The sequence below is a fragment of the Cariama cristata genome, unplaced genomic scaffold, assembly GCF_000690535.1.
Source record: "Cariama cristata isolate BGI_N322 unplaced genomic scaffold, ASM69053v1 scaffold29664, whole genome shotgun sequence".
In the NCBI taxonomy this organism is placed as follows: Eukaryota; Metazoa; Chordata; class Aves; order Cariamiformes; family Cariamidae; genus Cariama; species Cariama cristata.
In genome coordinates, this window is record NW_009611864.1 from 23930 (window position 1) to 41363 (window position 17434).

The 17434-nt window shown below is 45.0% G+C and overlaps 1 protein-coding gene across 1 annotated transcript in view; it reads right to left on the reverse strand.

The window, feature by feature from the left end:
* SUFU (suppressor of fused homolog (Drosophila)) overlaps positions 1-17434 on the reverse strand; it is an 86253-nt gene that overhangs the window by 11108 nt on the left and 57711 nt on the right. Inside the window, exons 8-9 of the mRNA XM_009698402.1 lie at positions 7639-7773; positions 5990-6128 (exon numbers count right to left, since the gene is read on the reverse strand). Coding sequence (XP_009696704.1) covers positions 5990-6128; positions 7639-7773 — 274 coding nt within the window. The remainder of the gene's footprint in view (positions 1-5989; positions 6129-7638; positions 7774-17434) is intronic.

The following is a 17434-nucleotide window of genomic DNA, read 5'->3' on the forward strand; positions in this document are numbered from 1 at the left end:
CCCGCCACAACTGCCAGCATAGATAGTGCATGTTGATAGCTCCTGAATGCTGGATGCTTCCCACAGCCTCCATGTACCTATCCTGCCTACAGGCACATTTAACATTTTCTATGAGAAGTTTGACCTTGCCTCAACTTATTTTTCCATGCTGGATGCCTTGGTTTTGATTTTTTTAAAAAAGGTATTTAGGGGAAAAGGAATCAAGTTATCTCAGAGAGGTATTTTGGAAAAAGTGCTTTTTGACAGTACTAACAAATGTGTATGAGCATTTTGTTGCAAAGCATGAGAACTACCCCTTACGAGGAAGGTGACAAAGATTAGCAAGAAAGTACTCTGGAGGTCAAGAGAAAGTCTTCCTCCTGATGGTGAAAATGCTTTGCCAAGTCAGAAGCCTCTGAAAGTCACTGTTGTCCATAGCCTTTCAGAGAAAGGCAGAAAAATGTACCGAAGAGCCCTTCTTCATTAAGCGTGTCCCAGCCCAAGGCAGCTCTGCCCCAAACACAGGTCAGAGGTAGCTAAGGAGTAGTTTTCCCTCTGATCATTCCTCTGAGTGGCAAGGGATTGCTATGGCACCAGGCACATGGGGACTAAAGGCAGGGAAACTCTCCAGCACTCTCAGCATTTCTGCTGGAAGTCAGGCTGTGTGGAGGAGGAGGAGGAGAAGGAATTTGCCAACTTGAGTGAAGGGGAGGAGAGGAAAGCAGAGACGGGTCAGGATGAGGGGAAGACAGAAAAACAGGATGGAGGGCAGATCAGAGGCCAAAGCCAGAGGCGACACAAAGGGCAGGGAGACGGGAGGAGAACCCCATTTCCACAGCCTCAGCATCCACATGCTGTCTGCTGGACATTGCGAACCTGCCGGCATGGGAGCCGAGCAAAGAGTGTCCTCCAGCAGCGGCTGGGGCCAGAGGATAATACCCCACCGCCGCTGTGAGCTCCTCAGCTCACGTAGAGACAGACCTTGTGCTGAGAATCGGAGGGTGCCAACTGCAAATGAACCATAGCCTCCATCTGTCTAACAGGATTCATCCTGAAACTGACTAAATTACCTGGAAAAAAACCCTCTACACTCAGAGACCAGTGACATCAGGCATACAAAACTTTGGAAATGGCTGCACAGAGATTGTCTGCACCATGCTAATTTGGCCCCAGCGTACATCTGCCTCATGAAACAAATCTGTAATCACAGGATCGCCTGCAGTTTTTCTCCCACAAGACCTCTGCCCTGCTCAGTCCTCAGGATGGTTCTGCTTACTGAATGCAGCATTAGTCATCATTTCTTTTCATTATCATTCAAGTTGCTTCCCCATTCCCTCCTACTCTCTTCCCCTTTATTTAGTACACTCCATCCAACTACTGCCAGCATGGATTACGCTGGAAGTACCTAATCTTACTGTCCTTACCACTCTCACAGCCTCTGACGTGCTCAGCCTCACATTTCTTTGAGGCAGGGAAGCGCTTCTCTCTGTGTAGCAGATGGGGGAGGGAGGCTAGAAGAAGCTAAGAGCCTTAAAAGTCACACAGAAAAACTGCAAAAGCAGGGAGCTGAACACGGGTCTTCAACTCCCAGGCTGACCCCCTACCCCAGAGAGATTCTTTCTCTCTCCTGACCCGCAAGAACAAATTTTAATCTCTTCCTGAACTTGTTTCTGGTGTTCATTTGTGGAGCTGGAATGTTTGGCAAGCACTGAATTAATCTTCACAGGATGACTGGAAGAAGGTTTTCCTGAAGAGACATAGGAAAATGAGTGAAGAAAAAAATGAATCTGAATGTCTGCTTCTCGCAGGTGCCCATCTCAAGACCTGCAGGTCCCTGTTTTCCAGCCCCCTCAGCCCTGCGGGGCGATTCCTCCCAGCCTCCTCCTGCTGCTGGGAACACAGATCAGATCTCAGGTCTTGAGCTGGGCATCCAGAAAATGAGGAACACAAACTCAGTTGCCACGTGAGAACATTTTAGCTTGAGACTTTGGAAAAGCATCGAAAAAGAACAGAGTAGTAGAGGCAGGAACAGGATCCAATTCTTCAGGGCAACATTTAACAGGCTTTGCCGTAAGACTATTGTGATTTTTCTGCAATTACCTGCCTCATTCACTCCACACCTTCTAATTTTGACAAACGAAGTGGAAGTCCTATAGCCAAGAGTCTAATTTAGTCCATACTCCTGATTCATCCCCTAAACACGCTGCATCCTTATACACTGAATGAGGCAGGCATGCTTTGTAAAAAATATGTATGATCCTTCAATTAGATAGAGTATCAAAATACACATGTGTAACAGGGGCAAGGCTAAAGTGCAGAGACACTTCTTAAATTCTGTGTGCTAGATTTTGCAGTTAACAAGGACTCTTTAACTATAGGTTTGTTTTTACTGCACTGTATTGGCTCGCACGTCAGAGTCTGCAGCAATATCTGATGCGTAACATGCACGTTGCACATGATCAAAGACTTGAGTGTCATCTTCTTCCCTAGAACAATTACTGCCTAAAGCAGCAGGAGCAGAAATTATCTAAAGGTAGTGTTAAACAAACCTCCTTCTCCCCTCTGGGGAGGGTAAGCAGTCCAGGTGAGCAAGGTAGGAGTGGAGAACAGTCTGCTTTGTGCTAGACGGGCACAGAGCTCCACATAAAAGCAGAGGAGCTTTGCAGAAGCATGTCCTGACTCCCATCACTGGAGACTTAATGATGGTAATTCCCAATGGATGATGCATGCTGACAGGCTTTGACACAAACTACCCCAGGATAATATTAATATGTATTAAAGGCTCAGGCAACTTTATTGAGACGGGCTTGATCAGTAACACATTTCAACAGAGCGTCTCCATCATCTGCCAGAACATAAGTAAGGGAGGTGAGGGAGAACACACGCACAACCTCACCTTGCTTTGGGTAGGTTTTAGAGACAAACAAGGTTGATCTGTGATGAACTGCACACTTGGCACAATGTTGGGCCAGGAACCTTGGACGCTTCACCACGAATACAAATGTCACTGTGGGGCAGTTAATGTCAGAGTCTGTCTGCATGATGAGCATCTTTAACCCTCCAACACGGGGCCAGACACCTCCTGCACAGCCTTTCTCTGTGCATCTGGAACATCTACCTCTTGGAAAGGAGAGAAGAGGTGCTTAGGAGGCCATGTGGGGGCTTTGCTGTCACAGCACTGGGGGAAGGGGGAGTGGAAGAAAGAACTGCGGAAGCCTTTGATCATGTGTAATGTTAATGCAAGTGTTACACATCAGAGACTTTGCCAGGGTAACTAGCATATAAACAGGAGTCTAGTGTTAACAAGGAGGACTTCTTGAATATGTTTGTACATTTCTGAGTCAAAGCAATTTCCCTATTCAACAATACATGACACAGTGGAAGAAGTTCAGAAATAAATGAGCCCGACATGCTTAGACCTTTAATAGAATTTAGCTTCTTAGAACTAATTAAATGTTACTTAAATGAAAAAAAAAAAATCCAAGTACTTGGGAAAGGTGCCAATTTGACAGCTCTGGAGAATGAAATAATCTAATCATACCCAGAGCATGGGCAGCAGCAGGACAGGCTTCCCCTACTAACATGCCTTGAACGTGACCTGGAAAGACTGTTGATAGAAATGGGGTGTACAATCTCTGTGGTCTAATGACTCCTTGCCTTTTCTGCTGAGACTGCTAAAATGGCTCCCGCCGAGTACCAGCTGCGGTGGTGATAGGGACACCTGTCTGGTAGGAATGGCACCAGGACTGGTCAAACTCCTGTCATCTGCTAACCCTCACTGGAGCCCGGCGACTCTCAGCTCATTGCTCAGCCTGGGCAGTGGGAGCTGATAGACTTTGCAGCAGCTCTCCGGCCTGTCCCACCTTGGACATGCTCCACTCCAGCCCATGAGATGTAAACAGGAGGTACTGTTTAGTCTGCAGGTTTGGGCTTTCACTGCACCAAAGCTCAAGCTCAAGAGAAGTCAGTCTCTGGCTGCTGCACAGTCAAGGCCAGGATTCTTCTGGCTCATATTTCTCCTCTAAGATAGGGAAAAAGTCCACAGGAGGAGATGCCTGCCATCTCTCTTCTTCTCCACAGTCCCTCCATTTACTTGTCTTTGAATCAAGCCCCTGCATTGCAGCGATCTGCCTTCAGCCGCCAGCTCTCCTTGGAGTTCATCACCGTGCCTGGAGTCCCAAGCAAGGGAGGAGGAAAATCCTCTCTGGGCCTTGCTGTGAAAGCTTTGCAGGGCTTGCCAACTCAGCCAGCCCAGGCTGGAAGGGACTAAACCAAACACAGCTCGCCTCCTTGGAAATTTTATGCACCACAACTTCTTTTACTTCTGAAGCAAAGCCACATGAACCTCTCTCCTCTGCTCCCAACACCACAAGGGACTGCTGAGCGCGGATCAAGCCTCCCATTGCATATTAAGTCAAGAGCCTCAGAAACTCCCACATCTATCTCGCACAGCTGGGTGCTCCTCCTGTTGTCCCAGGCTGCTTTTAGCCTCCCTTCCTCCCGCACCCAGTCTGTCCTTCATTCTCATCACAGGACAGGGCAGGAGCCAGCCACAGAGCCGGTCACATCAGATGAGAAGATCCCAATACATTGACCTTGTGTAGGAGACAAGTGAGGGAACTTGCTTCTCCCTACCGCTCAGAAGCCAGCAATTCTCCACCTTTCCCTCTCATCTACTCCAAAAATCTTCCATAATTTTCAGCACCAAAGTAACAGGCATGGAAGCAATCAGGTTCATAAGGGTTAACATGTCTGAATGGTGACCTAATTATTGCCATTCTTCACTGTTTAGACGTTACCTGACTACTCCACACCAATACATTTGGAGATGTAATGTAAATGCAAACAAACACTCTTATGTTTGGAGTTAACACAGTCACAAGATCCTGTGTATCATGTGTTGGCAAGCACAGGAACCAAGAGCAAATGACCCACCCTTAAACCTGACCCTTTGCTGTTAATCATTACAGGAGTGTTGCACTTTCCAGCCAGTACAATCAAAGCACGAAAAAAAAAGCAAGCTGTTTGAAAATCCCTCCGCGTGAGACGATTCTAGCCAAGATCAGCTCCTTTACAAGTCTTAGAGATTTCAAGGTATGATGTCCTCCAGACATACAAACATGGGCAGTGGAATGCCTTGGAAACAAGTCACTGGGAGGTTAACTGCAACACTGCAATGTTAAAACAAACTCCTGCCTTCAAAATAGAAGGGGAGGCAGGAAAACAGTAACAGTGAAGGCAGAGACGTACTGCATGCATATAGTCCCTCAGAGATGGGCTCTTCTGCATAAACACATTCCCCAAAGCTTTTTTATTTTCACGATATGTTTATAATCATGAAGAAATTCAGGGTTAGAATAGTGCTACGCCATCGTATCATTAGTGCATCACTGCTCTGTAGGGGTGACCCTCAACACCAAGCAGATGGGGAGTTTCCAAGGAAAATCTGTGATACAGAAAAAATCTGGGTGCAGAAAACGTGTGGGTGCTTCAAGCAACCATGAGCTTCTGTCAAAGAATCAAGAGGAAAGAGCTAAAACTGAAAGAAGCAGTGCTCTCTGTGCTGCTCTCCGTTAGGGATGATGTAAACTGAGATCTTGGCACTGTAGGATCACAGTCCCACAGCTTTCTAGCTCTTCCGCCCTGGCTCCATTCTTGTTTAGGTCGTTCCACTCTGCCCCCCCAAATTCCTTTCTGGAAGAAATCAAGAGTAAATACAGCCTGTAAAGTGTTCACTGACTCCAGGAAATGGACACTACTGTATTCACAGATGATTTTTGAACCTTCCAGTCACTGCTTATCAATTTGAGTTCCATTAATAGAAATAGTAACAGTTCGCCATTATTTTTTGAGTCTATAATTACTGAAAATATTATGCAAGAGCTATGAGAGATGTTGCAGCAGAATATACAGGTTTGTTACACTTTGAAACCACATAAGCCCTTAGCAGGATTATTTTTAGGACACAGTAAAGTAAGAAAGGGGAGAAAAAGGAAGGAAGCTCTCTCACTTGTAACCAAGGTCCATGTGCTGCATAGGGGTGCTCTTCTGTGGCAAAGGCTCCTTCTACTCCCGTTGATACAAACGTGATTGCTGTATCCCCTGTAATACTTTTATATGTAAAGTGCCGTCCATGTAAGAGCCTTCCCCTAGGGAATAAAACACACATGAGTGAATTGAGAGGGTGTGAGCAGCATTCAACAGAATGATGAAGGTATGTCACTATAGCTTCTGCCATCAGCACGGGAAAACATTTGGAAGGCAGCAACTATTAATTTTTCAGGAATGTATGAACGATTTGCTCCACAAAGCAGGTCACAAGCCTCCTTCTGAAGCAGGGAGTTCCCCCTTATCTCTCCCCTTCATGGCCTTGTTATAGAACTAGAATGCATCTAAATCCCACTGCATGTCTATCCCCATGATGAGGTGCTGCCATATGTAAGGACAGAGGACTGCCAGTCTTTCAGTAAGATGGAAACTGCAGAAGAGAACCCAGTCTCCACATCATGTGGGAATGTGAAGATGCATTTCTAAGCAGGCTCATCAGTTGGGCCAAACTTACCTACTGTGACAATACCTAGTAATCCATTGCTCTGGTGCTTGACAAATGTAACCTGTGTTACTTGGGTATTTGCTTAATATACCTAGGTATTTGCTTAATACCTAGAAAATAAGCATACATGACCATCTACAGTATCACTTCCCTTTTTTTCATTCAGTGCTTTCCACAGGGAAAATCATGGCTCTGGTATTTAGGCTTAGAGCATGTGTGACACACATGCATGGCTTCCAACACACAAGAGGGAAAACTTCAGGTAAGATACGTAGCACCTAACAGAGCCACAGTTGCTTGATGAGTTACTGCTGGTCAGCTGAGCTGTGGTAACTGATCAGGACAGACTGTTCACACATTTGTGATGTAAAATAAAATATGTTCATGTTAACTATCCCATTGGTTTCTTAACAGGCACAGGCAAGTGCGCACCTGCTGCTGCTAACTCTGATACTGCACACATGTAGCTCGCTAAGCTGAAGTAACTCAATCACCTACAGTCATTTGTCTCTACTCCACAGTTCACCTTTATGTTAAGGACTAAAACATTTGCCACAGGTATTTTTGAAAATAGTGCTGACTGAAATTGTGGAAACGTAGAAAAGTCACTTACAGCACTACGCCCAGCCTGAACCTTCAAAGGACAATGTGTAGAGCATGTACACAATGTTTTGCTCCCTCAGTCATGCAAATTACATAATTTGTCTAAAAAACACACTTGCATGCATGAACTGACTGCAGACAGGCTTTGCACAACCACTTGTGTCTGAGTCCATAAGGCAGAATTAACAACTTAAGGGATTTCTTTGACAGAGTATGTTAAGACATTCCTTCTTTATCACAGAGTTGCTGGCATTAGACTAATAAAAAACCCTCTATACTAACCCTGTCCTGTTTCAGTACTCAAAATACACTGAAAGAATGAGAAACAATCTTACCACGATGAACACACATGCAAAGAATCATCTGTTTCAAATGTATTTTGGCAAAATATCTCAGCTCTGGTCTTTAAAGACCCATTGCATGCACGTCTGTATGGTGAAACAATTCCACAAGGCAAATGCGGCATGTTAGCACAAGCTGAGGAGGAGGATGGCTTCGCTCACCTTAGACAGAGAGGAATGAGTGCTCCGGACTCCTGGTTAAATTTCAGGTGTACGCTCTCCAGCTGTCTCGTGCGGATTAGCTCATGTGGAATGATAGCCGCCGAGCTCTCGCTTTCTAAACTGTCCTTACGGCTTCTAAGAGAAGAGACAAAATGCACATATTTAGGATCCGAGTGCTGTGTGCTATTTCTGCTGTGTTTCAGAGCTACTGTGTGAATATTGAAGGACACAGCAGCAAACTGTTACAAAGACACATCTGGGTTTTCATCACCACTACAGAGACACAGGCTCCCTCAGCCTACCAGTCCCAGCACGCAGCTCTTCACCTTGATTTGACAACTTAGGATCTGAACTGGTGCACACACATGGTGCCTCCCTTCCCAGCATACAAGAAATAAAATTTCTGGAAAGAACTGCAGCAAAACTACACTCTCCAAAACCCCAAACTACTATGAAATGGCTTGGAAGAATTACCAGGTGTGCCCTCCCTCCTGCTTTTGATTTATCTTCAGGATTTTTTAGACAGTGGCCTGCAGGAAAGAGTTGTCCGGTCCCTTGTGCCCTTGCTCGAATATCCTTGAGGTCTGAGGCACCCCAACAATTGTCTCCAAATAATTTCTCTGCATAGTTCAACCAAAAGGTTTTGAGAACCCTCCGCTTCCACCAGCACCAAGTGCCACAGCCAAAAGATGGACTCTACATGTGATGAGTATGACATCCGCAGATTGTTTTCCCTGGTAAGTGAGGCTGCTTTAAGACAATGCAGCTTTGCTTCCTTATTCATTCATTTCTGCAAGACCAGCATATTGTGAAGCTATGACTAAAGGTTATGTTGTTACATGATTAGGAACTTTGCCAGACAGAATCCTCTAGACAATCAAACCAGTATATCTCAAAATACTTGACCATAAACACTTTATATGTTCAAAGAGTATCACCATGATCCCGTACTTGATAGTCCACAACAAAGAATGAAGGACGGGGGGTATGATTTTTGCAGATGACATGGACTGATATGATGCATCTGATATGTGATTTATACTTTTGTCACCTGGCGTTCTACATGAACTTAACAGAGGTAAGACTTAGATAGTGTCTTTAGTACAGAATGACCAGAGGAGGGGGACAGGGAAAGCAAGAGGGAACTGAGAGATGCCACAATGCAATGTGGTTCCATTGTGCCAGACAGACCAAAAGCCAAACAAGGCTATCAGGCTGCAGCTCCATTTGGGAACACTGTTAAAACAAGCCTGGATCCTTCTTCCACCCAAGCAGAACCGCCTTTAACGTACATCTGGAAATGATCGTAAAGAAACAGCTTGACCCTCATGAGCTGACTTAGATCACACATCTACTTGATTTTACATTTGGGTGCTCTCTCAAAATTACTCCCATCCACCACACACGTAGTCATACAGCTCAGCGTGGCTTTCAAAGCAGATCAGCCTATTACTTCTGCCAGGTCACCTAGTCCCAGGTGAGCTTTTCACCCAGGCTGCTGAGCTGCCCACTCTGAAACGAGGATACAAGCTAAACTCTGGTATCTCACAGTGCCTTCCTGTAAATACTCTGCAGGGCCAGGTCAGAGACATGCAGGAAAAAAAAAACAAACCAAAACCAAAACCAGAGCAGCTCAGCTCCCTGCAAGATAAAAACTGTAAAATGCATCCCATGTTCTGCCTTAGCAACACACAAAAGCAATAATGGACCCAGCAAGGACACAGTAGGTCAGGATACAGCTTATGCACGGGGTGGGCTGATGGACTGACAGTCAGCAGAGTGTCCGTCCGGTGGGTTAACCCTGAAGCAAAGACACAACATGCTTTGTAGTCTATAGGTGGCACTTAAAGCTGTGTTTAATCTACTTCAGCAAACATTTTACAGCTCTTTGTAGGTGGGGTCTTCAAAGAGTGGAGTGGGCCAGCATTTTGCAGGCTGATTACCTGAGAAGTGCAGTTACAGTTGATTAATGATCAGTTGACCTTAAGCTAAGCTTTACCTCAACTTCCTTATCAGATCTTATATACACAGTGAGCTGTGGGAAAGTCAGCCTGTGGTCTACAGGTTCCAATCATTCATTTATCAATCCCTACCAAAAGGGTCAGCCATTAGCAACGCATGATTTTCAAGCAGACCATAAGCTTGCACTCGTTAAATGCAGTTCCAGAGTTTACACACCCTGAAGCAGATCAGGAGTTTTACAGCAATGCTCTTGCTACAGACAAGAGACTGTGCCCTTCTCACCTGGACTGCCTAAGCGTGCCGGGCACATCCCACGACACAACCTCCCAGGCAATCACTGCTGTAGGTTCATGCTTCGGAGGGAAAGACGGCCGCAGGATAGCTCCCCATGTCCCCGGGCTCCAAACTCCCTGAGCTGAAGAGGGGTTTTCAGGTTTCCACCATGCTAGCCAGTACAGCTGCTAGCACAATGGGGCCACAGTCCAGAGGGGAAACAGCCTCTGGTTGTTAATGCAATAATAGGAATGACGACAATATTCTGGAGGCAAGAGGCAAAGCTTTCTAAGTCTTATTAAAAACAGCAAATGCTGTTTGTCATTACACGCTCAAGAGAAGATGTTGACTAATGTATAACTATCAAACGGAACTGTCATGACTTTAAGGCTGTCAATAATTATGACTTCACGTTAATAAGTAACCAGCCCTTCTGTCAAAAAGGTGAAGGAGTGAAGCAAAATGGTAGTTAATACTTTGAATGACATGAAAGTATTAATGCTTTCCACAAAACTTTTCCAAAATAGTCACGGTCTCTGTGTTTCTTGTTTCACTTTAGTGGAGCTCACACGATTTCAGTTATTTAAAGTTAAGGGCGAAACTCCAACAATAGAAACCAAATAACCTTCTAAGCTAGACCCTTACTAAACAAGAGTTGCGTGTTGTGGACTGCCCGTAACACATCAAGAGGCCACAGTGCCATTGCTTTCAGACTCTGGAACATGCTGCATGACACAGGGACCCGGCAAGACCCATTAAAATTCTCTCTTTGGGAATGGAAATCCTTGTGCTGACCCTTCCAAAAGGTGATGGCTGAGATGAAGGGTCAGCAGGACTTTTAGGTTGTTATTAATAAAAAGTTCATGTTGTAACACACATTGCCATCCACAGCTTGTAGTCTTCAGCCTCAGAAGAAAATGTATAAAAAGTTTGCTTTCTAACACTAACATCCCTGGTTTTACGACTGTCAGTTACCCGTAAGCCTTTGCTTCCTCCACCCCATCACCAAATAAATCAGCAGCAAAAGTCAGTGGAGTTTTACTTGTTATGACTAAGATCTAGCTGACTATCATGTAAAATGTTGCAAACTTTGTCTACTCCAGATTTAATACTTCATCCAACCCACACAAAAATATTCATGTTTCTCCGTGTCCAGAAAAAACAAGTCTGCAAAACCCAGGGCTGCTGCATTAGGAAAGGCAGCAGATTTAAATGGAAGCAGCATGCCGGAAATGCCCCAGTTTAAGGACTGTGCATCTCATGTTTTGTGAAACTGGAGGGGAGCTGGAGGAGATTAAAGCACATTTCCCTCTGATTGGGAGCTTGTGGGAGGTGTAAACGTGGGCAGTTGTCAGATTAATTCTTTAGATGATTACATTCTTTTTGTTTCTTTAAAGCTGTTTGTAGTTGGGTTTGATGTCTCCTGTTCTGGGCAAGTGTATTGCTGCAGTTACCAAGGTGACTTTAGCTGATTTTCAACTATTTTTTCCAGCTTTGGTTTCTACCAGTAGTCTGCTTCTGGGCAGAGGAGAGAGGGAGGAAATCATGTTTGTTGGTTTTGTTTTTTTTTTTAATTTTTAAATCTCATGAATACTGATTAACAGTCCATGAACTTAACCAAAGTCATATGTTTTGTTTTGTTTTGTTTTGTTTTTGAGACAGAGGGGTTGTCAAACGGTTACAAAGGTGTCTAATGTGGCCTGCAGCTTCCCTAGACTTCTGTCAACAGGGAGAAAGGGCCCGAGGAGACTACATGTCCCAGCGTGCTGTGCTCCTTCTCGATGTGAGTGGCCACACGCTGGGACCTGCAGACTCCCAGGGGCTTCTCTTTGTATTAAAGATGAGGGTGGCTGCAACCTGCTTAATTTTATGCCAATTAGCAGCTGCCCGTGGGGATTCTGGAAAATCACCAATGCAATCGCTGGGTTGCACAAAGTTTGTATGTCCGCTCCTTATAAGTCATGTTTATAGCAACCTCTTTTTAACTGGCAGTTATTTTACGGGATTCAAGAATAACCAGGTTGATTGGATTAAGAAAGGTTTATTTATTCTTGCATTTGTGTTTTGCTTTATGATCAGAGAGCTTGATCTCATGGATCTGTCACGGAAGGAGGTCTCAGTTCCCTTCCAAGCTCTGTTGCTGACATGGAACATAATTTTGCTGCATTTCCAAGTCACCTTCTCAGGTACTGAAATCACAAAGGACACGCTGTTGGAAGCTGGCCACAGGAGGGGCTCTTTGTAGGAGTGGGTGCCCACTGCATCACTAACCTGAGTTACAGTCAGCGCTTCCTCAGTGTAAACCCCAGCACTGTGAGTGAGCAAATGCAAACCATTAATGCAAGCTTACACAGCTGGGAGAGAAAGGTTGGACCACTTTTTTTTTTTCCCCCCCCTCTCCTTTCTTCCCTTCCCAACTGTGGCTATGTCAAACCTCCTCACTCCCTAATGAAGATATGGTCAAAGATCACTTAAGTGCCGGCAATCTTCCAGTGTCTTTCCCACAGTTTCCCCTGAAGGGCAAACCAGCAGTTGTGGGAAAGAGCCTTAAGCATCTTGACACACAGAGTTAACAGCACACGTCACAGACATATGGAGGCAAGTGCACGAACGGAGAGGACGCGGTTACACAGCTCCTGCTGTGGTGACACTGAGACAAGGCTAGCTCGAGTGCTCAGACCTGGGTGCTCATCATCCTGGTTAAACCAGACCATGAAGATGTTTGGTGTGCATTTCCTGGCACAGAAGGGCTCCAAGGACAATGCCAATAGCAACAATCTTCTTGCCACTCACATATCCCTTTGGGAAGCTGCGTAATAACTACTGTCAGTGCTTGCAGGGGCCAGACTGTTCCAGACCTGCAGCTGAACTGGGATTGAGAGATTTAGGCTATGCCACAGGTACCCTGCAAACTCACGGGCAAAGTCAAACAACTCTTTCATGCTTCAGGTTCGCCATCTGGAAAACCAAGGCATTTTTCCACGCAGGGATGTTGCAAGGATTAAGTCAATGTTTGCAAAGCACTTTTGGATTCTTAGATGGAGAAAGCTATGCAGAAGTGCAAATTATTAGCATGGTGACTGCTCTGCACTTCTACTGACATTGGTTTTCCAGACATTTACTTTTCTAGTTTGCAGGCTTGTCACCCAGCACTCAGCCTCATGCTGAGACACTCCCTAAAGTATATTGCCTCCCCCCATTCAGCATTCCTTACTCAAGCAAGACACCACTGAATGGCATCTCGATGAGAGAGCATGCCTAAATAAGCAGGACTGGATTGGAAACTTAGTGCTTAGTGGTTGCAGAATCAGAAAGTCTAGCCAGAACTAGGCAGATTCAGAGAACACTGAAATGCTTCCCTTTATGTAAAAGTTTGCCTCCAAGAACTCAAGACAGGAAACCAGCTACACAGACAACAGCTCCCCTCCGCCCAAGTAAAGCAGCAATCGAAACCCAGCGCAACTGGGAGAAGCAAAGTGCAGACTCGCCTCGAAGCAAATTCTACGTCTTGGTATTACCGTCAGAGCTTCCTCAGAAATTCTGCTCAGATGGAGCTTGTTAATGTGCATTAAACCAATGCTGCTCACTGAATGTAGAAATCAAGCATGCCATTTACCAAGTCAGAGGAACTACATGGGCACTGGACTCCAGTCCTGGAAGCAGTGCCACTGTTACTCATATGCTCCAAACCAGGCACACCTTGTGACAGTCTGAGGTTATCCGGGGAGGACTCCTGGAGTGACACAACTCCTCCCTCTTCCCACAAGGGAAGGGCAACAACCTGAGATGCTCGGGGTGCAGTGCACCAGAAGGTCACAGCCAGGACAGTCCTGCCAGCCCTACCTGCCACAGGGTTGTTCCCTGCTCTGTTTGCCAGGAACCTGCCTTCATTTTCCTGCACAGCTGGAAACTGTTCAGGGCTGGATGGAATTAGCACACAGGCACAGAGCTACCATATGTTCAGGCTTCCCTAGACTCAACCTGTTCTTCTGTCTGGAAATTGAATGCAGATGGGATTCGAGGTTTCTGGGGCATCCTTGTGGGTCTCCGGACAAATGACCGTAGTCCATGAGGGTACTAGCACACACAGTTATCTGGGAAATCTCAGACAGAAATACGGGAATCTGGCATGTTGAACCATAACGCTTTATCCTTCTTGAGAAGGGGGAGCGTGATAAACAGCAGAGAGATGCTGGAAAAGCCTTGTCAAAGTAACACAGCCTTGGGAGACCTTTTTCCACCTCTCAAGCCTCACCTTCAGACACTGGGGATGTGCATTACCTGAATCCTGGCACAACAAAATGTAGCAATTACTGATAACTTTAGCCTCAACACGTGTAGTAATGCAGCATGCTAGCTCTAGGTTTCTACTCCATGCCTCAGTTCACAGGAGCAGTAGAATGGTCTAAGTCAGCCAAGGGGCAGAAAAACATCACTTTCAGCAATGCTGCTTGATCAAGGGGACCCTTGAGGAGTGGAAAAGGTCAAGAATTCCCCTATCCCAACCCTGGCTCTCACTGCAACTGTGGCAAATTAACTCCTCTGTCCTCGTCTGCAAAGTGGAGATACTACTCACCTACCTCACAGGAGAGCACAGAGCTAACTACCAGGGACAACTAAAGACCCTGCCCCAGAACTTATTACATGAAGAAATTAAATAGCAAGACTCCACAAGTGTCACTGAACTTTGACATCTGGAGCTTCCAGCCCACTGAGGTCTTAACAGCAACAGTGTTTAGTCTGACATCTAAACATTCCCTATGGGTAACAGCTCACCGTATCCAACAAGAGTGAATCTGCGTGGTTCAGGAGATTGGGAGCCTTGCCTTTCTGTCTGTCTGAGCAGCACCTACTAAGCTGATGGGTCCTAAGAAATAAATAATGCGCCAGTGTAAAGTACATTTGTATTTATACATGCCTCATTTTTTCAAGTAGTAATCGAGAATATTATGTTACCTATGGTTGAAATGATTAGTCATGTTTCCAAAGATTAATTTACATGTTCTTTTGTTTAATGCGTATGAACTGATTTAATGGCTGCTTATGAACTGAGCTAACAGTCATTTTGAGAAACAGATGTCTGATGCAGTTTTAAGCATTAAGAGTGCTTTTATTCATATCCTTAGGAGAAAAAGGGCTACACAGTCTACAGTAATAACACTAATGAATCAAAGTACTACAGCTGCCCAACAGGGTTTTGACAGAAACCAGCTTTTTCTCAAAGGGACTTTTTTTTTAGGACTCTGGGACAGTGAACAACTTGTAATATGCATGCTTAACATGTAAGTATGTGCTTTGCTGGAGCCAGAACACTGAATCAAACCCTATCTGCAACCAAACAATGTGAGGCTTTTGCATAAGCACTGAAAACCGTAACTACACAAAGGCAGGGAAATCTGTATGGAATCTGGATCCTCCACATTTCACACAAATAAATATTTGAAAGTTTGAGTGTTACTGATTCTATTTTGTGACGCTGAATGCAGAACAGGTTGTCTGCTTTAAACCCTGATAAATTATTGTGTGTGGGTGGTAGGGTTAGGATAAAAGAAAGGGAAAAAAGCTACTAGGAAAGCAGTTGGTGGCTGCAAATCTATGATAAATAAACAGCACATTCCTCTTCTGCACGAAGCCATTAGAGTCTTGTCAGACTTTAACGTCCTAATGTCAGCTGGGTGCAAATTTGACGGCCTGGGGTTCTGCAGTGCTCCCTATGGAAAGTAAATTTGGAACAATTTGCCATGCCCCAACAGAGTGTTTCTGTCAAGTTCCCAAGGAACCTCTAACGCACCAGTTATTCACAGGTCCCTTCCAACGAACCACGGATTTGATATTTTATGGTCTGGTGTGTACAGTGCAGGATACGATTACACACAAGCCTGCTTCCCATCAGCCAGCACCTCGTAATCGTTAACATATTTATCCTTGTGGTGCCTCAAGAAGATGACATTGTTATTAGTCCCATTTTATAGATTCAGAACTGAAGCTCAATAGCTAAATGACTTGCCTTTGATTACACAAGATTTACAGTGAAGGTCAGAACTAAGTCCCATCCCTACGAGGCCCAAGCAAGAATCGCACCAGAAGGACTAACTAGATCTACGTGCAGAGCTGTCCTTCATCTCAGGTGCTTCTAAGTCTTAGGAAACTACTGTTTCTGCACTGGGGTTTGTGCCTTTTGTGTCTCAGCCCTTGCCACTGCAGATACCTGTAGGGAACATGGATGTAGATACATTACTACACACAAAAGCTGAATGTCTAAGTTACATCTCTCTGCAGGAGCCGCAGACAAGTCTCCAGACCACTCTCGTACTTAACAGCACATTGAGCAACTTTGCTCAAACGTGTAAGGCATGCTGAGACAGTGTATTATGAATGGCTGAGACCTAATAAGATCTTCCTCCTCTGCTTCATCCATACCACACTGTGCTGGAAAATATGTTGACTGATAAGTTTTAGCCACAGTAAGCATAATCATCAGGTCTGATATAAGTACCAGTTAGAGGTTGTGAGTTAGCACTGCTTTCCAACACAAACCATTCCTCTCAGGATGGTCAATGCATTAAACAAGTCCCGTTGTATCTCCTACATGAATTGGAGAAGAGAAGCCACTGCATAAGTAGAAAAAGACCTTTCCCAAACACTTCTCAAAGCAGTCAGTAAGACGGAGGAAGAACATATTAGGACACACTGATGTTTTAAGTTGAGGAGATCTCCTCTGTCCCTCTGATACTATCACCAGAGTAACAACTGGCAAGACACACCGCTGACAGCTCTCTTTCCTGAATTGCTATTATGGTGAAACAGGCTAGCTATCAGTTTCCACAGTGGTAACCATAGACCTCAGAGAAATGTATTGATCTTCTAGGAGGCAAACCTTGGGAACCAGCCATTCCCACCACTCAGGCTTCAGGTAGGGTGGGTGCACAGCTGCTACAGGTAAGGGAGATTTGCAACAAAGAGCACTGTCATGGATATGAGGCTCTAAGTTTGACCTGCGTTCCTCTCTGACTCAGAACAGTTAAAAACCCAGGTAAATATTTGTGTGCTTCATCTTAGACCTCTGCTAACCTTTCACCACTCTGTCTTGAGCGTATCTCTGTTTATTTTACCCTGAATAACATAAAGCTTTCTTATCTAAGCAACAACTGCCTCCCAGCATTAAGGCTTACCCATCAGCTGCCTCCCTGACCTGATGCACACCCCAAATGTTCCTGGTCATCCCCAACCACTGCGAACTCAGAGCTTTTACTGGGCATGCAGATTCATACAGGAGTCCAGCATCTGTGAGAAATCCTGCTCAATACTTTTGAGCCTTCCAAGGCTGGGTGTGATTCATGCAAATCAGATGGTACAATTTTATTTTTCCAGTGGGGCCAATGGGACCAACCAATGGTCCAATGGGACCAACCTTCAGGCGGGGAAATACTATGCAAAATCTGAGGTCAGAATCTGGCTCCCTATAATTACTATATAGCAAAAGTAAGATTTTTCCTAAAGCAATAATAAAGCCCCTTCATTTTTTTTTTTTTTGTAAGCACCAATATCTCATATTACTTAT